At 43.5% G+C, this 25962-nt stretch overlaps 1 protein-coding gene across 2 annotated transcripts in view; it reads left to right on the forward strand.

Moving 5' to 3' along the window:
• The window catches only part of GRIN2B (glutamate ionotropic receptor NMDA type subunit 2B), a 200043-nt gene that overhangs the window by 65686 nt on the left and 108395 nt on the right, over nucleotides 1-25962 (forward strand). The window contains exon 4 of one of the 2 annotated variants that reach the window (XM_021267270.4): nucleotides 18026-18624. In XM_021267270.4, the coding sequence (XP_021122945.1) occupies nucleotides 18026-18624 (599 nt within the window). Of the gene's footprint in view, nucleotides 1-18025; nucleotides 18629-25962 lie in introns of those variants that run through there. The other variant, XM_072035752.1, reaches the window with a different exon arrangement.

A 25962-nucleotide genomic window follows, 5' to 3' on the forward strand; every position in this document is an offset into this window, starting at 1 on the left:
GTTTACTGAACGTCATAGTTCAGTGACACTACAGAGGAGATCACAATTAATAATGGATTTTCCCAAAGGACCTGTTCTAAAAGGGCAAATCTAGTGCTCACTAGCCCATTAAATGTGGTGAGACACTTTCAAACAATAACTGTTGCCTGTTGCTTTAGGCTAATAGGATCCCTACTCTTCCTGCATCCCAAATGCAGCCATCTTCTTCTACAGAGGGATGGGATGTGCATGAGGGATCCCTTCCTAACTAGTTCTTGTGCTGCAGTTGTTGGTGGAGGAAGGATCTAGCTGGCTGTTCAGGGATGTGGGCTGTATTTCCTCTAGTTTGCTGAGCTGGTACATACCAGGAAGGTGGCTTCTGTACTTTAGTTTCCTCCTCTGTAAAGAAGGCAAACACTGATGTATTTGAGCAATGCAATAGAAAAGCTAAGTATTATTATCTGAGTACCCCGAACAAAAAATAGTACTATTGATGCTAAATTATCCATCCATTTTAATAATCCAGCAATAGTAATTGCTAGAGCTGGGGGACTAATTCACAACACATAATTTATTCAGTGAATTTAGCTTCTTTTTCTACTCATGGAATATCAATTGTGCAGATCATAATTTCCTCAAATTTATTTGAATTTATTCAGTGAACTTCTTGGAAAATATTTACTCTATGGATTGATACAGGCAGCATTACTTAATTAGGGTTGGTCAGAGAGATCTATTTGGTATTGTTTCTGTTCCCTTGTTGAATAAGCACACAAGCACTTCTGGCATGAATACTTGCATAGGAACATGGAAGATGTACACTTTTGCAAGTTTTTGCACATTTCCATTCATGAATATGCAGGTAAAACTTGTATACATCAGCACTGAAAGCAAACAAACACAGACAAGCTGGGTCTAAGCAATTTTGCATAAAAAATGTGAATGAATGTTTTTAAAGGGCCTGAATTACCAGGACAAAAATCTGATTTTACACAGAAGTAACCTGGTCCTCAGTAAATGGCAATAATGTTATGTTGAATAAGAACCTAATAATTTACGTCTTTTCTGCTGCTCAGTACCATGATTTTCTGTATTGATATAGACCCCAGCCTGGATCTATAGTATACAAAGATTTTTTTTTTTTTAATAATGTTGTTTATTTTTTTAATTGGCTGTATTCATGTGACACCCACTGTAAATGTGCTCATGACCTGCAATGGGTAGTGCTGGTCTGTTTGTCTCGCTTTCACTAGTTACCCATTTCCAAGCTGGCTCCCTCACTCCTGCCTCACACCTCAGAAATGAGATGAAGTGTAGTGTGGTTAATCTGAAACTTTCTAAGGCCCAGAATTTTAAACATTTCCAAATGTCTGGCTCTGGCTTAGGGTTGTAGGAGAATGAAGGATTAGGTCCATGAGGTCATTTTTGCATACTTGTGAGCAGTGTGGTCAGTGCGAAGTGAAACAAGGAACATGGAGGAAGAACTGGACAGTTTTGAGGACTATGGTAATAGAAATGGGGTGAAATGCACTGGTGGGAAGTCAAGGGACATGCAGATAGACTAGTCTGCAGTGCCTGGTTTAGGTTCCTGTGGTAGAACCCGTGCTAGGTCTGAAGGACTTGCAAGGGAAATTGTTTGGAGAGTGCAGCACTAACATAATTCCATTTCTTCTAGCTGGTCTGTGTGACTTTGCACATTCTGCTGGCCTATATGGGAAGACATTTTTTTACTCCTACTAATTGATCCAAAACAATGGGATTATCAGTTGGAAGCAAATGAAGAAGAGAAAAAGTGGGAGTATTATTTACTGGTGTGATGACTGAACCTTCGATATGAGACATCAGCGTAAAAGGCAATTATGTTCCTAGGTGCCAGGCAGGATATTCCCTGCCACGTCAGGGAAGAATCAGTATCAATGTAAAAGGCTCTACTGTAATTTCCTCTGGGTAAAATTCTGTGTATAACTCCAGTTATCCCAACTGAAGCAAAAGGGAGTCGGAAGAGCACCTGGTTGATCAGAGAAGGGAGAACATGTTTTACAGGAGCAGACTAAGACAACGTGGCTTGTCTAGCCTGGGAAAATGCGGGCTGAGGGAATATAAAAGACTGCCTTCCATTAAAACATAGTGGAGTAAAGCACTCAGGCTGTTGGAAAGTTCTTTAAGGTAAAGAGCATATGAACTGGTCAGGAACAAGCTTCAGCTGAAAGTCATCAGTCCACAGAGGTTCTGCCCCAGCTTCCAGACTGTATAAGGAAATCAAGGAACCTAACCCCTCTTCAATGAGAGCATGACAGGTTCCTGAAAAGAGTAATATGGAGAGGCTGTCTGGCAGGGCTGGGACATCCCTTCCAGACTGCTGTTCCTTAATTACATCAAGCCCCATGCAGGCACTCTGTTCTTCAGAATTAAAAGGACCTTAATTCAGTTTAGTTCAATTTTCTTCTAAGGGTTGCTTTAATTTGGAAGAACTGTGTCCATTCAAGGCTAATGTGATTTAATGAATACATGCTAAACTCACAACTTTAGTTAATTTGGATTAATTTTCCCAATCATTCCTCTGTAGACAACCCTTAAGACATATAGTAGCAATGGCCAAGAAATCACGAGTGCTTCAGTCCTGCTTCTGATCCAGCTCTAAGCCAGCAAGGAGCTTTTCTGACTGCAGGAGGCCTGAAGAAACATCTGGCTGTGCTCTGAGGAGGCCGTCAGGTCCCAGAGTCGGTGTCTCAGCTGTCCTTGTGCATTTCACCTCCCTGTTTTGGGGGCCCAGCGGAGCGGCCAGGCAGCCCAGGCTTGTCCTTGTGGGACATTGGCCATCATTGCCAACTTCCAGGGAAGAAAACACATTTCTCTGCAATACTGTCCTAAGGGGTTTACAGATTCACTGCCATCGGTTACAGTTTCTATTGCCGCTGTTAGTGCATCCTCCCTCTCCTCTTGCAGGACGGCACGTCACAGGCAGGAGATCTGTGTGCCCTGATCTATGGGGCTTTAGGAAGCATGCAAGCTGAATTAGTTGCGGCAGGCCGAGTGGGTCACTGCCAGCACACCACGGTGGTGGCCGGTGGAGGCACAAGGATTTAGTGGCACACAGCCTGGCCACCCCTGCACGAGCAAGAAAGGCCCATGCTGCCGCGGCTCTGCCCGTTGCCATGGGAACAAAGCTGGATCCCTAATTGGGAAGCACGCGCGTTAATGTGGACGTGAACGCACCACACAGTCTGCTGTCCTCTTGGCCTTGCCTCCTGTCACCCTAGGCCCAGTGCAGTCACCACTGAGCATAGGTGGGAGAGGAACTGCTGCTGATGGACCCCATGGGGCTGGGGGGTGCAGGAGAAAGGTGCCAGATCACCCCAGAGCCAGGGGTTGAGATGTTCACTATTTCCTGTGTTGTGGACAACAACCCCTGGTGAGGTGATGGGGACACTGCAGGCCTCAGGAGTTTATGTAGCAAGCCTAAGTCCTACGGTGGCTGTGGTGGGAAGCACCCTGAGACATTGGGGTGCCCAGTAATTGCAGGAAAGGAAAGAGTCTCTCAGAGAGTGTTACTGTGTGGCAGAGTGTGTAGACCCTTAGGCAGTGCCCAGCAGGCTAATTCCAGGGGTGGTACAATCATGTCATCGCATGCGTAGCTCAGCTTCAGGACAACTCCACTCTTTGTGGATCCAATGTAATACCTCTACAAGGTGCTGGTGTTCTTTGTGTGCTTAGTAGGCTGCCCAGGGTTAGCTCTGGCATCTCTGTCAACGGGGCTTGGCATTACACCATCCAGACATGCCTTGAAGAGGTCTGGAAATGTGAGGAGGGTGTTGCTGGGAAGTTGAAACAGTTGTACAGTGTGATAAAAACTAGCTTATGCAGATGTGATGGAGCAAAAAGATCCCATGTAGCATATTCCCTCTGCGTTGAGTACATCTACTGAGAAGAAAAAATTGCTAAATGAAAGTCTTTTCAGTTGTAATACCTAGCCCCTTCAATACCTGGAGGGGAGCACTTCAGGGAAAACCTAGAAGCTGTAGCAAAAGCTCTTGGCACTTCAAGAGGCAATAATCTCCTTTCTGAGCCTGTAAAGACTGCACGATGCTGTTAAACTCCGAGGAGGTGGTTTGGTGCAAGCTGTAGGATGGAGAGGGTTGTCCACTCACAGTCCTGAAAAATATCTTTCTGAGAGTCACCTGGAATGGGACCGGTTTGTATCTTCTGTCTACATCCCAGTAGTAGGGATTATGAGCAGCCTGCTTAACGTCTTCCTGCTGTTTCTGTTTGAAATGTTGTTCATCTTTACTTTAGATGCTTAACTATTGCGCAGCATTGCTGTGTGCTATTGAAACGTTCCTGTCAGTGTGTCTAGAGTACAAAGGGCTTCCTCTGCTGATGTCTGAGAAGCACAATTGTAAGGAAGTAAACTCCCCTGTGTAGAGGAGCCCTGAGAAGGATTGAGTCCAAGGCCAGGAGGGCTTGTATGATTTGTTTCTGCTGAAACAGACATGCTGGTGCTTATGGAGTGAAGTGAAAGTCTTCTGAGGACCCAAGAATTTGCTTGCTGCATAGCAGTGAATTTGGGGAATATGCAATTTGCTGTGCAAAGTCTCACACAGCGGTCAGCTGAAAGGGAACTCATACCCTTCGTAAAGCTCCCTGTAATAATGGGGATTTAGGACCCTCAGCCATCTATTTATGGATAAGTGTGTATGTTTTAAAAAATGCAAACACATAAAAATGCCACATTTCCTTCCTTGGTCATCCTAGGGATACATTAGAGAGATTCCATGGGAAGGAGGGGCAGTGAGGGATATCTGCCTTGTTTTGCCACTGATAAATACAGAGGTTGTATCCATAACCTACTGCTGCATGCATGAGGAGGCTGACCATACTCTCACTTCCACCTTGAGAGAATACTGCGGCTTTGAAGTTAATGGGATTAGCCTGATGAGTGAGTGGAGAAAGAGATCTATTATCAGCCCTTAGAAGTTACTGGATAACATAGCAAGAGCAGCTGGACGCCACATGAGCTTTTGAGCACTGGGCTGATATCTCCTACGCAGTATACTCATTCACTCTGCAAGGTTGCATGTCTTGGTGAGTGCTAATGCCAAGATGATGAATGTGCGTAGTTCTTCAACTTTGTTTCTTCTACTCTTAGCACAGAAAAGAAGAGGGTGTCATTTGAGATGAAATGTACACAGCTACCACTGCAGGCTGCTATGCAGTGCAGATGGATGCACAGTATAGGGATATACACATCCTGCATCCGTTGAGATAATGAAAAGGTTAGGGTGTCTTACAATAGCCACCAGACTTGAAAGAAATGGTTTTCAGCTGAATACTTCTCAGGAGTCAGATATTCAGATATTTTGCATGGAAAAGAGAAAAGGCACTTCTTTCTACAATGTATATATATATATATATATATATATAAAGATAACCCTAAAGCTAGATGACCAGACTGATGACTTTCTGTCAGCTTCCAGAATTGCTTAGCTGCACTCTGAAATAGACCTTTCTGTGGCTATTCTCTTCCCACATGTATTGGTTTTTCTGACCTGTCTAAAGGAAAGAAATTTTTTTTTTGTTATTGTTTTGTTTTTTATTTTTTTTTAAACCCAGATCTTCCTGGTATATATCAATTAGATAACTACTTGCCTCCATGAAAGATGAGTCCTGAAGGGCATTACTTTGTTGGGAAGAATAAGATCTGTTAAAAGCATGTTTCTGTTCCTTTCCCCCATAATTTGAAGGTATGTGAGTTCTCTTCCACAGGGATGTGACCAGGGCTGTGTAGTGAAGCAGCCTGTATAATCCTTGGCTTCTCTCTGAGAGCACTAACCAGAGGCTTAATTAACTCTGAACGCATGTGTGGTGATGTAGACGCTAATCTTCAGAAAGGCTGGACTGCACCATCACCTCATTTCATAGGGATCATTGTCAGATGCTAATCCACTACAGGCTCTGCCAGCCTGATTTGGAGTGGAACTGGCACATCGGAGATGAGGCAATTTGCCTACCTTGAGCCATTGTGCATGTCCATGTCTCTCTCTCTTTCTCTCTCTCTCTCTCTCTCTCTCTCTCTCTACCTGCATTCACTAAAGAACCCGGAGGCAGCAGTGTAGAGGACGACAGGAAATAATGAGACAGAGTGAGACAAAGTGGAAAGAAAAGACAAAGCATCATAGCCAACGACTCTTCGCTTGCAGGAGGTGCAGTGCTGGATGTGGCTTTTTCTTTCCCTTCTCATATCTTTATTTGTCCATCTTTTATCACGAGCCCTGGCAGGGCAATGTTCAGACTGAATAGCTCGTTTCTCCCTGGCTTATGGTAGCTCCTGCTGAGGCTTCCATCTACTTCCCACTCCCCTGTTGTGCTGGAGTGTGTAGTTAAGAAAGAGGAAAGACAACGGGAGATACAGGAAAACAAGATGCATTGGCTTTGCCTTTGAGTCAGTCAAAGAGTTATTTCTATACCTTACATACCTCACCCTGGCTTTCATTCTCACAGGTGCTTTTGTTACTCTTACTATTAATGGCCAGCAGAGGCAAATTCTTTTGCTGCTCTGTCAATCCCTTTCTCTGCCCTGCCGATCCTCAACAGAAATCTCAGTGCTTCATGTGCACGTGTGATCTTGAAAAAGATGTGGCAGTTCAAGCTCAGCCTTGGGTTTTGTTTAAAAAAGTATAAAACCTAATATAGATAGAAAAACTTGAATTCAAGTACAAAAAGAACATCTTATTTATTATGCTGCTGCTTTTAAGTTATGTCAAGGGCACAACGAATATATAGATGGCACCTTCTATTAATATGCAGGTAAGTATAGAAAAAAACAGCATATTCAATTACATGTACTCTGGCACAGAGCTAAGCTGACTAAAAACGAGCTCACAGACTTTTGCTGCTCAGTTGAAGAGAAATGCAGGTCTGAAACTTATCACATCCATATTGCAAAGTCAGACTGACTGATTCCCTCCCCTAAATCCTCTTCATCAGGCTATGAGGAGTGTAAATGTTCATCTACTTAGATCATGGAGATGGGTATAATAGTCCTTCCAGCACCAGTCACTGTACCAACTATGAATATGAAATGTTTCTGGAACTGTGGGAAGATTGCAAGCTTTACCTCTGCAGGTCTCCTGTGATCCACTCTTTTACCAACAACAAATTCCAATTCATTGGAGTTCAGAAATGGCTTTTCCTAGAATAGCAGGTTTGCCATAATTTCTGTCTTACTCTCATAGCAGCAAGGGGTATAGCAAATGGCTGTTAATCATCAGTGCAAAGAAAAGGAACTAAAGAGCTATGATCCCAAAACAAAATAATAGGAAGCAATAATTCAGCAGGTGTGAATTTGGCAGAACATCCTGCAAATGTTTGGATGGGCATGTGTGCATGCAGGGGACTTCAGATATTTGTGAGTGTTTTTGTCTGTAAAGCTGTAGGAAACCTCCTATTGAGTTTCCGAGACTTAATAGATGGGAGCTCAAGAAGAACATTTGAAGAGGGAGCTTCTTTCCTTTCTAATATCCGTGTAAATAACTCCATGTGCTTTATTGGTCTCAAAGTCTCCACGGTGGGTAGGAGGAGAATCAATAATCGTTTAAAAGTTTGTGAATCAATTAGATGAGCAAGACAGGCAAGACAGCAGCTTTTTGACAGAGGTGCTGCTCATTGGTTGACTAGGAAGGAGATCTGGACAGGGAGAAGGCAGGTACTGCCATGCTTTCATCCATCCTGGAGCATGAGAGGTAACTAGCTCTGGCCACAGCCTGTTCTGATGGGGATCAGGCCTTCAGGCATGACAAATGAGGCTGCATATTGAACTGCTTATTGCTTGTTCAGCCAAGGACTCTTGTAACACACTTCAGTGATATGGTAGCTTCCCAAAGCTGGGGTTGTATCCAGAGTCCAGACCCTATGGTTCAGATATCCACCTCTCGTTCTTCTCCTTAGGCTTTGAGAGTCACCAGCCAGATCTGAAGCCAGAAGGAGTGTCACAGGTGCAGTGCAGGCCAGGATTTGAACTAGTTAGGTCTTCTGAAATGGCAGCTATACTGGGCCTGTGCTGTAATATCCATGCAATGCTAATGCATGGATGCCTTAAGGCCAGCTCAGGGTTTGTGTACCTCCTGTTGCCTGGTGCAGACATGCACATTGTGCGCTAATGAGGCAGCTGCTTGCCAGAAGCGTGTCTGAGCAAAAACGGACCAGGGTGCTGTTTCTTCATTTTATGCCCAGGCAGTGCAAGGAAGGTGGTAGAAGTCCTCTTAAAGCATACCACAGGGAGCTGGCCTTTTTGCTGTGCACAGCTAGGCTTTGACATTGCTCCCGTCCCAGCCTCTGCTGTAACACACAGGTTGGAGTGAGCTGGGGTGAGTCATGTTTGGGAGAGTTCAGGGCAGGGAGGAGGTGTACTCTGAGCAAGCAGCACCTCCTTACCAAAGTGATAGGATCTAATTTGGAGCATGCAGTGAAGATAGAGTAGATCCTTGCAGTCTCAGAATGCTATATGAAATGGCTGAGTGCTTACTCTCAGGCTCAAGAGGAGAAAAGACAGGCTGGGACTCTAGCCTCACTTCTTTCTGAATCATGAGGCAACCTTCAGGCAGGAAGCCAGTGACCTGGGCTAACCGAATAAACCTTGCTGTATTTCTGCGACTGAATTCCTGGGTATAAACAGTGTATGAATAAAATGAAGCAAAGACAGCAGTGTATATGCTCCATATGTTCCTCTCCCACCACGCAGGAAAACAGTGCCAAGGAGCATAGAGGGAGTCAGGAGCTACTGTGGAGAAGGAAGCCTGGGTGGGCATAAGGATGAAGGGAAATCTTGATTTCTGCAAGAAAGAGGCAATGTCTTTTCTTGTCTGTAGATTTGGGTTTGAATACAGAATTCTGCAGTCTCCTTCTGCCTCAGAAGCCTTGGATCACATCCTTCACCCTCTGTCTGGTCTGGTAAGGAGAAGTGAAGGTGTTGGGTGGCCTTTGTCCCTTTTGAGAGGGATCAACAGTTTTTCCTGCTGATCCAGGTTAGAGTGGGGAAAGAAGAAAAGAGAAGGGATACTATCACACCCAAGACCCTACCTCCAAGGAGCCTCAAAAATGACACGTTTTCCTACCTCAAAGACTGTGAAGGACCAACCACATAGGTGACCATCCCCAAGGCAGTCCTTGCAGGTGCTACCTCCCTTTCTACCCATCTGCCAGATGGGTAGCTTGTCAGGCCCTCTCCTCATCTCTGCAGTCCCAGAAGGCTGACAGAAGATCCAGGGTGGGTGGATGTGGGTAACAATGCCCAGCCCCAGCCGTGACAGCCACACCAGTGGGACGTGCCATACCCCGTGCAGTACTGCAGGGAGCAATGCGGTGCCATCCTTTGTGGCTGCCAGCACCAGCTCTAAGGAGCTTATGGCCACGGCTGTATTACGTGTGCGTGGTTGCCAGGGAAACACTAGTTCTGAACTGGAACCAAGGCGGTGAAGGCTGGAACTTTTTTTTTTTTCTTCTATTTTTTTTTTCTTTTTGCATTTAGAGCCTTGGTTATGACCCTCTTAGAGAAGAGGCAGCTAGGTGTGGGGCAGTGGGAAATCTAGAGTGTCTGTAATCTAGTCAGACCTCAGCTCTTGTTTTTGTCCCCTTGCTAGAGAACATTCCCATTTTAAGTTTTATTTTCTTATTTTTTAAAGGCTGAATTTTTTTACTGCTCCTTAGCTAAGGAAAGCGGAGGACACATGTACACAGGCTTTGCCTTCAGCTGCTTGCACATACTGTACTCTGATCTAACTGAGGCAAGCTATCTCTGATCCAAAGGGTATATAGCTATATCAGAACATTAAAAGCAGTCTAAACTGGTTAACAAGGACAGTTTCTGAGAAAAGATTCAGTCTTAATACAACATTACCTTAAATTGATGACTCTACTTTGGCTGTGGTCTGGCCAGCTTGGAGCATGGGCACAGCCAACTTCACTCTGTCCATAAAGGCTGAGCAGACCTTGGCATCATCAGGACTGCAGGTGCCATGTAGCAGGACACACAGGAACCAACAGCTTTTCCCACAAAGGGTTACTGCTTTAATAAGCAATGTAGAATTTGAGAGGAAGGAAGGTATCACTACTTTGTGGCTGAGAAGGGGAATGAGGTTCCTCACAGACAGTCCCTGGATATGGTACGCAGCTGGGCTACAGTGAGAGGAGATCTTCAGCTCCTGGGAGGCTCAGATGGCATCGGACACAATGCTGAACTTCCAGAGCTTATCTAAATAGACTCTGTGAACCTTTGGACATTCAGCTTATAATCAGGTTTGCTTTTAATAAAAGACCAAAGGAATATTTGATGAAATGGAAGACCAGTTAATTTAGAAATGATAAAAAGAAATAGTATTTCATCCTAGATAGTTGATTTGCAAAATTTATTCAATGACATCTTGCCAGATACTGTGACTGGACTTTTTTAAAGAGTGCTGGAGAGTTTTATGGCTGCTGTTGATTGATCTGGCTATACCAATGACATGCCATTCAGCTTACAGTCAAAATTTAGTCCCTAGACTGGAGGATAAGACAGCCAGAAAAGAATCCCTGGGCAAACACCATTATGTAATTGAGTGGATGAGTAATGGGGCAGTCTGGCTTTCCTCTAACTGTTTTGGGCTCACCCTGTCAGGATCCCAGTCAGTGGGTTTGTCTGAGCTGGGACTGCCTAGATTGCCAGTGTGGTATAACATGGCACCTGACAGGGGAATCTACCCAGAGTGACCAGTGGCTTAATCCATTATATGTAAGCTCATCAAACAAGGAAGCACACACATACAGAGGTGAAAATGGAAATGCAATATGCCTGATGTGAAAATTGTTTATCCTGGCAGCTTGCTAACTGACGTTTCCCCAATGCGGAGAAATGCTGGCATCCATATGTGATGCTCTGAGAAGCTGGTATGACATACCATCATATATTAGTCTGATTTCACCAGTGATTGCGTATGAAGTTCACAGCTGGTGGACCCCTCACCTTTGGTGTTTGGTGCAAACAACCTTTGGTGTTTCCTCAGGATTCCACTGGACAATGGTCCTGATGTGTTTGACTCTTTCATTTTGTTCATTAAATGCATGTGGTAGTGAAACATTCCAAAGATCAAGATAACAAAATCTAGGATGTCTCTTGTTTCCTCTGTTGCAAAATGTTTCGGATGAATGATTTCTGCAGACTCTTAAGTGCAAACTGGAAATCTCTTAGCTGTTTTCAGCCCTTGAGTCATCTTTAATCAAAGACCTTTTCATTATGACTCTCAGGAGCTCCTTGGTGCTAGAGTGCTTACACAGTTGTCCCTGGGCTAAAGCTCTGCAACAAATCAGTTTCACTGCTACACAGAGATTAATGCCCAAACCACAACTGGAGGCTGTGTATATGATGATACTTAAGTGTATAGTTAATATCACTGTACATGTGAATCTTGGTTGCTTTGTTACCCTTTATCAGGGTAACAAAACTGAGATAGACTGGAAACTCTAGATTCCTTATCACAATTATTCGCAGCAGCCACCAGTGGTGGTTACTTCCAGAGAAGACCTAGAGAGTCAACAACTATTCTGACTGCTGCAGACCTTTCTTGTCTACTTGGGTGCACTACAGCAGGGACCAGGAAGACAGCAAAATGCTGGCCTGTAAAAGAGAGGTCTTACTGCCCTCTACTAATTTGTCACAGTGTTAATGGTTCTGTACAGTATTTATCCTGTCAAAGCCACCTGGTACCATGTATGTCTGGGCTTTGTTTCTGCTATGACAAGTTTCAAACTGTGTGAACAGTGGAAAGAATGAGTCCTGTTTTCCTCTGGCTTTGTATTGTATGTGCCTGAAACACTCAATTTCCAGCTGTGACAACGTCCATTTTCCTTCCTGTCTCTTATGATATCCCTTGGTGTGTTGGCTTGTCTTGTGCCATGTGTGCCCAATGGCCATGCTGATGGTGTCTTGAGTTCTGCTTGCCTTTCGCTCAGTGGAGACATTGAAACATGTCTCTCAGTCATATATGAACATTTGTAATAATTTCTCTGTGACTATCATCTTTGAGATGTGACCTTCTGTCAAATAAGGCCAATGCATTCAATAGCTATTACTAGAACAAGTGAGGGAACTGATAAATATAGTTATGTCAACCACATTTCTGTATCTAACAAACTTGAACTTCCCAATGACAGCACGTTCCCAGGGCAGCTCTGAAGATTTACACGAAGAACGATTTGCTCATCAGAGAATCAGAGCACTGGGAGGGGACTGCAAGAGATCATCTGCTCCATCTGCTGTGCAAGCCAAAATCACTAATAACCCAGGGAACCTACTGTAGCAAGATAGGAGAGATTTGAAATCCTACTGAATGGTATCAGCTAGAAAGAGTGTCGTTAACAAATGACACAGTCCAGCCTTATTTTGAGTAGGCTTTGCTGCAAATGTGTGTCTTTGTGGAAATGTGTGTATGTGATGGATGCAGAGACACTGTTCTAGTCCCCAGTCCCACCATGGGGACATTGTGCTAGGGCTGTAGTGCCACTATATTCTCACGCTCCCTAGTGCAAGCACTCAAGAACAGTACTCAAACAGTAAGAGGCAGTAGGGTAATATTAAAAACAGAGTTTTATTGTATTGAGTTGTTGAAAACTAAATAAAAAAATTAAACGTGGGGAGGAAAAACAAACAGGCAGAAGATTCTGGCTCCAGGCTAGCCAGAAGCAGTGATGCATTTGTGGTAAGAATAAACAGCAGTAGATGAACACTTAAGCAACAAAGATCCTGATTTCCTGTCAGATTTGTTATAATAAATGGACTCAGAAATATAGAAAATTTAATTATAAGACCTTGAACTGTTGTGGCATTTTCCATCATGAACAATAAAACTCCTTCTGAATCAGGTATCCCACCAGGACTGTGACAAATAGGTACACAGTGGTGTCTCAGTTTTGAAGAAAAGAAATACATAGGTAGGGAAATTAAGGTCTGTGTTTTCCCTGAAGTTGGTTGGTGCTTGCTCACTCCTTTTTGCTTCCATAAAATCTGTGGTAGGTAGGGCTGAAGTCTGTACAAGAGGGAGCCCTATGTAATTTGTCTGTAGGTCATAGAGGAATTTTGCAAATCAAGACAGTACTAAAAACACACAACTTTTCTTCTAAATCAGGAAAATGACAACAAGGCTTTGAAAAGGTAGAGTGGCCCGAAATCATGAAGATCTTACAGGATCCCCTTTGCAAACCAGAGCACTGGAAAAGATGGGAAGGACACACCCCAGTCACTAAATTATGGCAGCACAGGTGTTTTTATACATTGGTAAATGGGTATGAGGTATACTGATGCTTCCAAAAGCCTAATGAAAAGGAACCACTCCCAGAGCAGAACAAACTGTATTTCTCTTGCACCTGTGCAAAGATAGCAGCTGAGGGCATTTTGCAAAAATATGCTCTTGACTCACTCCTCACACACTTAATCCTTGTGTATAACTTGACACACCTGGGCCTTGTGGGCTCTGGCACTTGCACTGATACTAAGTAACTTGCTACCAGTACTAAAGATCTGTTTGAGACTCAGCCATTATGTCAGCTCAGCATGACACACACACCGCCAGATTATATTTGAATAATCTACACAGAGGAACCTTAGAAGGAAACATAAAATGCCAATCTTCTTACTTTCTAAATCAGCAGCTATAGCTTAGTGGAAGGCTCTCTAGTTCCTCAAGATGACTGGCTCACTGCAACTGGTTTTGGGGATCCTACATTCCTTTGCTTTAGGGATGGGATGTTCTCAAGACTGCCCCATGCCGAGAAGCCGTTTTGCTCTCAATAGTAAGATGTTGTTTGCAAGGCAGTAATTGCTTTTGCTTGTCTTGGGAATCCAGAGAGGCTGTTAGGAAAGAACTTGTGAGAAAAGCACCCTGGGGACCTCTCCTGCCACAGCAGAGGTAAATGGTTTGCTAAACAGCAGAGATTGGTTTCAACTGGTGTAGCTGCAGGAGGGCTCCTTCAAGAGCCTTGTCAGGGGCTATCATCCCAGGTCCGGGGTGGGGGTCTCATCTGGCCCCCAGTGCAGCGTCTACATGGATCTGCCCTTCAGGGACAGAAGGCATTTGACAATTTAGAAGCACTGGCAATAATACTTGGTCATTTCCTGAATCTTGCACCACACCCATCTCCATCCACCTAGGCACCTTTCTCAAAGAGGAGTCCTCAGTGTGTGTGCCTTTGCTCCCTCACCACGTGCAATCCAGTCTCTCCTTCCCTGAGGGGTTAAACATGCTGGAGGGGGAGGCAATACTTGTCCCAGCATCGGTAAACTCCGAGCAGATTTTCTGTGGGAAGCCATCTGTCAGCTGGGGAGTGGTGCTGTGTCAGTCGATTGGCTCCACCTCCAGCTCAGCTCTGCAAACCACAGATCCCTGACCTTGCAGGGTTATGGTGGGGGAGTAGTAGGATCTCTGGAGGACTGAGATCCTGTAATGGAGTCTCTCTTCCTCCAGACTGGGTGAGGGACACCTCCGCTGCATCTTACAGCATCTTGCAGCAGTTAACTATGGGGGAGCCCAGGCTTGCAGGTGGAGGGCTATAGAAGAAAGACAAGCTTTTCTAATGTAGCCAGAGGATTGTTTTTAACCTCTGTATGTGCAGTGTGAGGGACGTCTCCTTCTAACTCAACCCGTCCCAATCCCAAACTTAAATCTGTCTCCCAGTGGCGATGTTGAACCATATTTTGGCTCTTCCAGGGTGAAAAAGGGGAGGGTGGAATATGAAATTTCTGCAGGAGAAAAATAGGAGCTTGCAATGTTTATAGAAGTCTTTAATATCTGGAGGGGTAAGATACTCCTTTCTGGTTTTAGACTAATAAAACACTAATGAACCTGTAGGTGAAAAACTTGGATCTGCCTCCTAATCTAGTCTCTCATTGTAGCACCACAGTGAGGTCAACTTCCACCTCTGATAACTCTGTGGTTCTCCGTCAGTTCAGCGTTTTCTCTTTTTCCTTGGCTATCCATCAGGTGTGGTCAAAAATAAGGAAACTGTGGCTCTCAGGAATATTTCTTACTTGGTTTTCTATACCCTAAAAGGCACTCACTGAGATTCTCATCCAGCTCCATCAGCAATTCTCCTGATTTATTATGAGAGGGACACTTTCTTCCACACTGTTGTCTGTCCTTCTTCGCTCACCCCTCTTTTTTTTTCTGAGTGCTGAGTTGGTTAGAGAATGAAGAACATTTGGCTACCCAACTATTGGGGTGATTAAGTGCCAAGAAACATCTTGCCAAGGTGCAAGCTGGACTGGCTTGTACCTCCTTAATGCTCACATTTTGAATATAAGTTGCCTCTTCTTGCTGCTTCTGTAATAAAAATGCAAGCAGTTGCTCAAGAGCAATTATTACATGCACAGCCAAGTGGTCGATGCTCTTTAAGGACTGATGCATATGTTTCTTGATGGAGAGGAATTGTTTAGCTGGATTGTGGTAAAGCTATCTATTTGGTGTATTGATTTTTGATGTTCTGATATGCTATGGTTAGTAAGGAGTGCTGAATTTTCTGCCTGAGCCTTTGGGACTGAATTTCTTTCAACTGTGCTGTGCACTTATGTGGAATGAACTGCCAGCACATGCTTTAGTTGGAGCATCTGACTGAGTTTTGAATCACAGCAATGATGGCAGAACCCTCGTAGTTACTAGATGTGGTAGGGCACTTCCCTACCATGTCTAGTAACTACTATATGTGAATGTGTCTCCACAGCCTTGACATGCTAGTGGATTTACCACCTCATGTCCCCTCTTTGTCACTGAAGAAAGCACCCAATATTTTATTCAGAAAAGAATTCAAGATCCTGTGTGTTCAGTCTTCCCATAATTCAGTAGCCAGGTCCTTCAACTCTTAGACTCTACTAGAAACTGGAAACACGCATTCAGTGCAGAGATTCTTATGCATAAGAATAGATTTTTTTTTTTTGTTGAATTTAATATATAAATAAATGCTAGTTACCACTGTGGGTGTCTTGCATTCTTATGTTATGGTAAAGCTGAGTGTTCACACTGTAGCATTCAGTTTGCTACAGGTGGCTTTCAAAGGCGCAGTGCAATGAAGGGTATTGGAGATGCTTGTTCAGGCTGTTTTCAATATCAGGCAGGTGCCGTGACAGCTGTTTAATCTTTCATCTGGCTTTCCTGATTTTATCCACAAGCTTCAAAGATAAAGCATATCTCTTCATTGAAAGAGTATTTTTTTTTCCTGAGCGCAATTGTAGGAGAAGGGGTGAATTCCAATGATTAGGAAATACGAGCTCTTTTCCACAGATTGTGAGGCTCAGTTGCTGTTCCTTTTATTTATATATTTATTTATTGTCTTGTCTTGTCTCATCTCCAATTTGCTTTTTCTTTTTTTTTTTTTTCTTTTTTCTTTTTTGTGTACATTTATTTTTCCAGTGAGCAAAGAGCAGCCCAAAAGTACTTTCACAACCTCATAGGAAAGGCACTGGGATCTGGGAACAAGAACTCTTTGGTATAGGTTGTGACCCACAGGGAGCTCAGGGAAGATAAACAGCTGAAGGCTGGTTACAAGATCAGAGATTTTTTTCCTGGAGTTGCTGAGCAATGGCATGTTTTGCCAATAGGGAAAATGACAATACGTAATAAAAAACATGACAAAAAAATGGATGGATATCTGATTAACTGTCACCCTTGCTGAAAACCATCTCTACCTGCTAAACTGTTGGAGAGTGAATTTAGTAGAGAGCTGTTCTAAATGTGAATGTCTTGAGGTAATGCTTTGGGGCATTTTCACAATGAGTTCCCCCAGATCTAAACCTCCTGACTACCTTGTTCTGGATCTCTGGTTCAACTCTTCTGTCTGACTGAGAGAAGGCAGAGCTGCTATCTTATTCCTAAAAGTAGTGATTGGATTTTGTTATCTTAATGTGAATCTCTGTGTAATGATAACCTTAATTCTGTTTTTTTTTTTTTTTTGTTTGTTTGTTTGCTTTTTTTTTTTTTTTCTTCCTTTGTGGTTAAATCCTATTCTACAGGAGTCAGTAGGAATCTGCAGTTGACTTAAAAAGGTGGAGATCAGTTTATAGGGTAACATATTGGGAAGTGCCTTTCCAACCCTTTCCATCAGGAACCATGCAAAAGTGGGATTTGGATTTTACCAAATCTGTTAAAAATTGAAAGCCTGGTATCTTGTGAAATCTCAGGACAAAGAATGCTTGCATTATGCCATTGAAGAGATGAGATCTGTATATAACCCTTTTATAGTCTTGGGAGTTATAAAAAAAGTGCATGTTCTGATTCTTGCAAAGATGAACATGGCATGGTGGAAGGATATGAAGGCAATAGCAAGAGAAATATTAAGCCAACATTTCTCTAAAACATGGTATAAACAAAACCCTTGATGGTTTAGAATTCTATTTCAATTTTAGTAGGTTTTATATTGTTCTAAGACTGAGTCTTCACAGTCACAGTACCTTGTGTTACTGCTTGCTCTGAGAGGAACTTGCAATAGAGGTTCTCAGATCTATTTCTGTCCAATGGTTCTTCCTACTCTAGGTATATTTCAGTCTGGATATTCAGACTAGAGTGACTGTCCGAAAATCAAAATCAGAGCTGTTTATCCTATATATGTGGTTATGTATTTGTAATTAACATGTACCTTGTTTATCCTATGTATATGGTTGTGATAATCCTGAGATTAAAGCTGTTAATTTCTGCAAATATGGCATACTTTGCATATCTCTTTCTGGCCTCACTTGTGCACCACTTGTTCCCTGTCTGTTAGAATCATGCCTAACATTTGAAACCTTTAAGTAATTTCAGCAACCTGCCTTTAAAAATAAATTAAGGACAGCTGGCCATAAAAAGGCTTTTACTTCCTTTTCACTTGCTTCACTTTGTTAAAAATCCTTAGACTCTGGCCAAGACATGAAGTGTAAGATTCTGACTGCATGCCTCCCTCTACATGCTCAATGGGTTGACTAGCGATGTTGTATATTTCCTTTGACCTATTCTTGTTTTCTCTTTCTCTTTTTCTCTTTGGCTTTCTATTCTAGGATGAGTCATCCATGTTCTTCCAGTTTGGCCCATCAATAGAACAGCAAGCTTCTGTCATGCTCAACATCATGGAAGAATATGACTGGTACATCTTCTCCATTGTCACAACTTACTTCCCTGGTTACCAGGACTTTGTGAACAAGATCCGCAGTACCATTGAACACAGCTTTGTGGGTTGGGAACTGGAGGAGGTCCTCCTCTTGGACATGTCCCTGGATGATGGGGACTCAAAGATCCAAAACCAGCTCAAGAAGCTCCAAAGCCCTGTTATCCTCCTCTACTGTACCAAGGAAGAGGCCACCTACATTTTTGAGGTGGCCAACTCTGTGGGTCTGACAGGCTATGGTTACACGTGGATCGTGCCCAGCCTGGTGGCAGGGGATACAGACACAGTGCCATCCGAGTTCCCCACTGGGCTCATCTCTGTCTCATATGATGAATGGGACTACGGTCTTCCTGCCAGAGTGAGGGATGGAATAGCCATAATCACCACGGCTGCTTCTGATATGCTGTCTGAACACAGCTTCATCCCTGAGCCCAAGAGCAGCTGTTACAACACCCAGGAGAAAAGGATTTACCAGTCAAACATGCTCAACAGGTAAGGGAGAGGGCTGGCCTAGCCTTACAAAAGAGGGGTCACAAAGGACCTCTGCCCACTAGAATAATTTTACTAGGACAGTGGATCAGTGGGTTGTGTTGGCTAGAACCTGGGCAAGGGGAGCTGTGCTAATGGTGGGGCTTGCTTTGCTCTAAGTCCTGAATGCCAGTACTGTTATCTTGTTTGAAAGCAGCCACACCACATGAAGAGGAAGCCAACACAAGACAAAGGCACAGTGAAGGCATAATGCAAATTTTGGGTGTGCCCCTTGATGCATAACAGGTTTGTTTCCATAACAGTGCTGAACTTCTTGGAGAGTCTTTGCACAAACGAGTCTGTAAGTGTCAGGTGGATTCTTGCTGCAGGCAGTGGGGATTTTTGTATTTAAATCTAGAAGGCCCCAGGTTCTGTTCCAGGCACCAATAATACATGAACAGGTGTCCTTTAGAGGTGATGGTTGTGTGACCCATCTGGGATATTTTCATGGCACTTGTTGTCTGTGTACTGAGTGTCTTGTTGCCCATTACCCCTCAATCACAGGAGAGAAGGAAGTGCAGAGTGGTCTGGAGAACTAAAGCTGTAAAAAGAGCTAAGGTCAAAAACTCTGGTGTGCTCCTGCTTAACCCTTAAAGCTTTTTAAGTCCTCAGGTGCCTTAAGCATCCAGTATACTCAAAGAGAATGGACTTGTGCATCCTGCTCATTGGCATCTCATTGGCCAGTGTCCGCTTGCTGTTTTATGTCTCATTCTCTATGCACATTACATAGAGAACCTAAGCACCTCCATCAGGACTGGGAGTTTTTATAGATGGCAAAGGATATTAAAAAAAAAAAAAAAAGGAAAACCTATTAAAACCTATTTGAATTAATCATCTTTGTCTAATTCAGATTCAAATTTTCTGAAGAAACAGTGCTAAGATGTCTGCTCGAGGCCACAGAGGAAGCATGCGGTGGAACAACCTCTGATTACTAGATCTTCCTTTTTTGTCCCAGCTAGAATTTGAGTGTGTAGCTAAGCAACCCAGAAAATTAGAAATGGGAAGAGTTGGGGGAGGTGATATCTGCAATTAGACAGATGTCCCCTGACCTGCTCAGCTGTCATTCTCCAGTGTTTTACATATAAAATCCTTGGGCATGTCAGTTCCTTTGCAGTAGGATATGGGGAATCCAGGTAGTAGTTGTTGAGAGTCGTGGCCACAGAGAGTGCAGCATCTTTATTCATTTGTTCCGTGAATCATGTAGTAGTGTAAATGTGATGGATTGGTTTCTGTGCTGTGACCTCTTGCTGTAAACTGTACTTGGAAAATAGAGGGACTGGTGGACAAAAAAGCAGAACGTGATTTTGCATTGCCTGAAAGTTGTGGATTGAAAGAAGTCTCCTTTTTTACCCATTAGATTGCCCATGACTCTGTCTGCTATTTGTTCTTCGTCTCTGTGATCCATTGACATATTACCAGGTCTCATTGCCTTGATTTCCTCTTTCCTGATTTCACTCTTTTTGTTGTCTGCAAGTCTTGGATCACCGAAGGTGCCCAGTATTTTTATTGAATTCCTTCCCAGTTAGGCTTAGTGGAAAGGGGTGTTTCGTGCTGCTCCATTGAGTCATCCCTGGAATAATTAAACAGGGAGAATATATTTAATATATACAAAGTTGTCAGAAGTAGCATAAAGGCAGGATGCTTTTAACCTTTCCAAATAGATAGGGATTTTGGAGGGGAGTTGTGTTGTGACTTTTCAGCATTTCTTTAGAAAAAAAAAATGTTGTCCCCTGCTGTGTGATGCTGTGTTCTGCAGAGACCTTCTACTAATTAGCCTGTGCATAATATCACACCCATATAGCTATGCTTCTGTGAGCAGTCATCAGATTCTGCATAGCATTCCTTTGCATTGGATAGGAGGCACTTGCTCGGAGACTCTTGAGTCTCTAAATATGACAGCACTGTTGTGCAGCGTAGATATGCCCCGAAGCCTGGGCACCCCACACTAAAGCAGCTCTTGTCACTTTTGAAAGAATTATATTTCTTCTCACCTTCATGGCCCAAATCATTCTGTTCCTTCTCCCTTGTCTACTTGGGGTATAACATTCACAGCAATGACTGCAGATACGTGTAGATATACCCAACTTAGTTTGAGTACTGACATCAGTCTCTCTGAGAAACGGAGTCAATTAGTCCATGCCAAGCTCCATTCTGCCAGTGCTTAGATTGCTGCAGGCACCTGAACTAGCTCAGAAATCATTACACTGTGTTGCAGTTGCTTCTGTGATCACTGTGCAAATACTCGCTTTGCCTCACACAGTGCTGACCTGTGCTCTGCCAGGCTGGGGGTTCTGCCTCCTGCAAATGTTTCCACCCCATTGGTACTTCTGAGTGAGGTGGTTAAACAGCGTGACCTCTAGTAGGTTGTGTGCTTGGTCTTCTTTTTAAATTAAATTACTTTCAGGCACCTTTTGGCATATAAAAGCTAGTGGTGTCCAAAAGTAGCTTTTGCTTTTACAAATCCAAAGTTTCAGTCAAAATGTGCTGAGCTTCAAGCTCAGCCTCACAGCCTGAATCTGGGCAGGAGGAAAAGCAGACGACAGGGAGAAGGAAGTGGGAAGAAGCTAGCTTGAAGGTATAAGTTCACCTCACTACCTGAACCAAGGTCCACAGAAGTTAATGGTTATAATCTGTGTTCATACCTTCAAGTCATGTTGAACCACTGGAATTCACTATATCCTAAGCTTTAAACCTCTCTTGATATACTTTGGACTGGATTGAAGGTTCTGGAAAACTAATTATAGTCCTGCCCCGGACCTGGCAATACTATATTCAGCCATCTGCAATTTACAGTTCCCCCTCCACATGCCTACACAGAATAGAGAAATGTATGTACGTGGGCTTGATGTCTGGGGAGACTGCAAAGTGTGTGTGACCTCAGATAATACATCACCACGTAGCTGGTGTTTCAGAAACTCTTGAAGCTAATCCAAAGAGGTCTGATTTACTTCAAATCCATAGCTAGGAGTCAGTACAATAAAAGAATTTTCCCATTTTGTTCTTTGGAGAGTGACACATACAACTAAAAAAAATGTGTAATTTAGTTCAGCTGGGCACATTATACACTAACACTGTGAATTAGTCATTTCCCAAGATCTGCCTTTGAACCCTAATCATTTCTTACATTTTTTTCTTTTATTCTTTTTTTTTTTTTTTTCCTTAACATTCAATAGTTCTGGATGCAACTAAAATCAATGGTCCTGCTCTATGGGTTCATAATGGATTGAGGAGGAATTGGACCAAATGTTGCTGAAATTCAGAAAGAAAACTCAATTTCTCTATGTTTTTGCCCCTTCTTTCATTGGCGCTTTTGTTTGTTTTTGCAAGTGCTTGGGTTAATAAAGCTTTCCTTGAGGTATGTCTGCAAGCACAAAAAAATAAATAAATTGAGATGGACTGTTATCTAAATGCCATTTCTCACCACTGTAGGTGTTTGGTGTGCATCTTCTCATATTAATAATGGTCTCATAGCAACTGTTTCTTGTCTATCTTGAAGCTGATACTCCTTTGTGTTAGACTGGAACTGCAGAAGTGCGATCTTGACCATTGAACATTGTAAATTCTGTCCTAGAAAAGAACCTGCTGGCAAGATAACTCTACTAACTAGTAAGAGTGTGACACATTTAGGAAGGTTCATTCTACAAGTATTGTTATTTTTCTTTTTGAAGGATTCTTGAGCAAGTTTTACTCTGTGAGGGATATATCTCAATTTATGCTAATAATAGGCTTAGGTGATCAGTTGGAGTCTAACTATCCACATGCTGTTTTCCAGTTCAATTGCGCTCTTTAATTCTTTGTTTTGTTTTTAATAGGTATCCGTTTATTTATTCCTCCATTGTCCCAGAAAGTGATCTGATTTGAATATTCCAGTCCACAAAGCTTATAGTTATCTTGATGACTGGTCTTCTCCCCTCCATTCAGCAAATCACTGTGCTTCTACTCTGCTCTGCCAAGCAAGAAGATTTCAGAGGTTGGGAAGGAGTTTCTAACAGGGTTTTCCTCTGGAGAGATGCTCAGATTTGGAGTTCTTCCCTCTTAGCCCTTCCAAGTGGAGTTGCTAACCTTCTAGGCATTCTGCAAAACTCTTCTATTCTCCTTTCACCATGGCTGCTAAGGAGTGAGTGGGCAGAGGTGGATGTGTTTATAGGCAGCCTTCTGCTTATTTCGTTATTTTAATTGATGGGACAGATTTCCTTGAGCTCAGGATGGGTGCTTCTCATTACATTTTAGAAATGGGAAGAAATAGCTAAATGACAAGAGTATTCTTGAGAGAGGTATTCAGGGATGAGTCATGAGAAAAGAATATGATTTCTGGCACATATCATTTGAGAAATAGAAGATCAGCCGTTTTGTATGGATATTCAGTCATTGGACTACATAAGCTATGTTTTTATTATAGCCTTCAACGAGACCTGGGTTCTTCCTACTGGTTGTCATGACTGCTTGTGAATGCTGGGCCATAACTACTAGTTTGTTGTTGTAGGGTTACTAATGAGTTCTCCACTGATTGGCTTTAATAGTCTCTCATTTAACACCAGGCTGCACACACCAGATTTCATTTTAATAAAAAGTGCAGCGAAGCATTTGCTTTGGAATGAAAATACAAATGTGGAATTATACTGCCTTTGCAAAGAAATAAATTAAGGGGGGGAACAAAGGTAAGTTAAATTCTGCACCTCAGATTCCTCAAATATGAAAACAGCTGGTAAGCTAGCCTGGTGCATTGTTTGGACATGATACTTCCACTTTGGGTGAAATACTTTCATCTGGAGCTTTCTGTGTCAACCAGTTAAGAAATGCAAAAGATCCCTTGATGAACAGTTGGAAAACATTTTTCCTGAGACATCAAGGACAAGCTCTGTTTTCACGGGACCATGTTCCCCTAGTGGAAATTAGGAGTTGCTAGGGCTTGGGACAGCTGAGTAGTGAGTCAGTGAGTACTAAAAGTACTTGCAATAGGATTGTACAATAGGATTGCTGCCCTTTTTTCTCCGGCCACAGTAGGTATTGCCTGTCACCTCAGACTCAAGGATTATCATATGTCATTTGCAGGTACTGTCATGGAGGTTGTCTCACAGCCAAGTGAGCGATGTACCTCCACACAACTCAGCAAGGCAGCTGAGAGCAGGAACGGAGAAAGGAGAACTTGTGCCATAGCCCTTTCTCCCATTGTAGGACTAATGAGTGAACCTTGTGCTATAACCAAGAGCACTGGCTGGCCCTGAAGTCTCACTGGCTTCGGCGGGACCTGCTTGCCCAGTGTCTGGGAAGCCCTGCTCCAGTAGTGGGAGGCACAGTGCTAAGACTTGCTTCTTAACTCCTGCGAGGAGGAGAGAGAAGATATAAATAACATGTTCCCACTGATGCAGAAATTGCCCTTTTCAGAAACTTGGAGGGCAAGGGAGCATATGTAACTTTGACCTTTCGGAGCCTTTAAGCTGGGGTCTTGTTAGCAGCTCGTTATGTCCCCACTGGTCCGTGTACCTGGCTGCTGTCAGGCTGGTGCTAGCTGGCAGCACATGCCGCGAGCGCTGCTGATGGATTAGAGATCCCTGGTGCTGAAATCTGCTTGTTCTTGCCACTGCTCCAGCAGCAGCTGGAGTCCGGGGCTGGCCAGTGCCTCCTGCCTCTGCCAGGGTCTCTCTGTCTCTCTGTGTCCCCTGCTCTACGTCACCTTGGTTTCTGTTGCTTGCATAGCACTGTGGCTCTCTTTATTTTTTCCTCCACCACCTTGCATCTCCTACTGGCTTGCTCGGGGAGGTCTAACACAAGCCAGTGTGACATGCTGGTAGGAGACTGAAGACCCCTGGCTTCTGAAAGAGAGTATATGATTTGGGGCAAGAGGACAGCAAAATGTCTGTTCCTTAGCAGATGGAGCAAGATGCCTTGGTCCTGAAGAGCTGGGCTTTCTGTGAGTGGGAGAGGAGGCACCTGCTCTGTGTGGACAGCTGGATTTTTCATTGTCTTTGCAAATAAAATAGGGTGGGAGGATTCAAGTGAAGTCATGGGCTTTAGGCAAGGGTTGTCTTTTGATTAGAGGACAGGCCCTTTCATGAAGGCCTCCAAAATCCACCAGCTGGGAATGAATTTCATTATGCGCCATCAGTTTCCAGACGGGAAAATGTCCATGTTCTGCTTCCAGCCCTCTGAGACATCTCCTGCACCACAGCCAAGTCCAATTAGTACTAATACTGTGGCAACTTCACTTGCTGGTGACAATATGCTTTCACTTGTGCACTCAAGCTCTCCATGCTCTTCATAAAAAGTGAATAAAAATCCTTCCTCTGTGGTGGAGCTGAAGGAAGCGGTGTGAAACCACCAACTCAGCTCTGGCTGTGGTGTGGCTGTGGTTTGGCATCAGCCACAGCAGCATCTTCCCCCAGTCAGCCGGGGTTCTGTGGATTTTAAACTGCCCCAGGGAATATGAAAACCTGCTTTAGCAGATCAGGGGAGAGAAGGTGAGAAACAGCCTCCTTCCTTCAGGGACTGGCTTGTTGTGGCTGTGGGGGTATTTCAGAGACCTGCACACCTGCAAATCAATGGCTAGCCGCTTGTGGTTTCATCACTGGATCCTGTAAGGAACGTGTGCTTTTTTTTTCCCTGATAGAAATGCTTTTTTTTTTTTTTTTTTTTTTTTTTTTTTTTTACCCTCAGACTTAATGTTCTTACTATCTTTCAAGTTTTTAAAAATAGGAACTGCTGCGTTGCTATGGCTCCCTGTGCAACTCCGGAGCAGCTATCTCATCCCTTTGATGCAGGTTGGGCTCACGATGCGGTGTGACAAGGCACCAGCCCGGCACGCCGCCTAGTGGCTCCGTCCCGTGGGGCTGGGACAGCGTTCATCCCTGGCAGAAATCCATGAATAAAAGGAAAAAAAAATAAAATCAGACGGCCTTTCTTGGCAGAAACTCTAAGCTTTAACCCTGGTGTGTCTGGGCTGAGATTTATTTGTGACATTTTGGAGTCTTAAAACAATCCCTGCGATTTTAACTTCAGATGGGATATTCTTCTCCCCTTTCTGCTCTACACTGCTGTGTGATGGTGCCAAATCCTGTTAAGGAGCTGGTGTGCTCCCCTTCAGAGGCACCTGCAGCTCAGGGGCAGGTGAAGTGGCCTTTGCTGCATGCGCTTAGTCTAAGAAATCATTGTACACATTTCAAGCTAAGCTCACGGTTAAGTGCTTTGCTGAATCGAGGCTTAAAGTGCTGTTGACTAGCTGCTGCTGCTGAAATTCCTCTCAGAGTCATTGCTTTAAGGGTGCACTTGAGTTTTGCATCCAAATTTTGGGAAAACATGGATCTG

The sequence above is a fragment of the Anas platyrhynchos genome, chromosome 1 (assembly GCF_047663525.1).
Source record: "Anas platyrhynchos isolate ZD024472 breed Pekin duck chromosome 1, IASCAAS_PekinDuck_T2T, whole genome shotgun sequence".
Classification (NCBI taxonomy): Eukaryota; Metazoa; Chordata; class Aves; order Anseriformes; family Anatidae; genus Anas; species Anas platyrhynchos.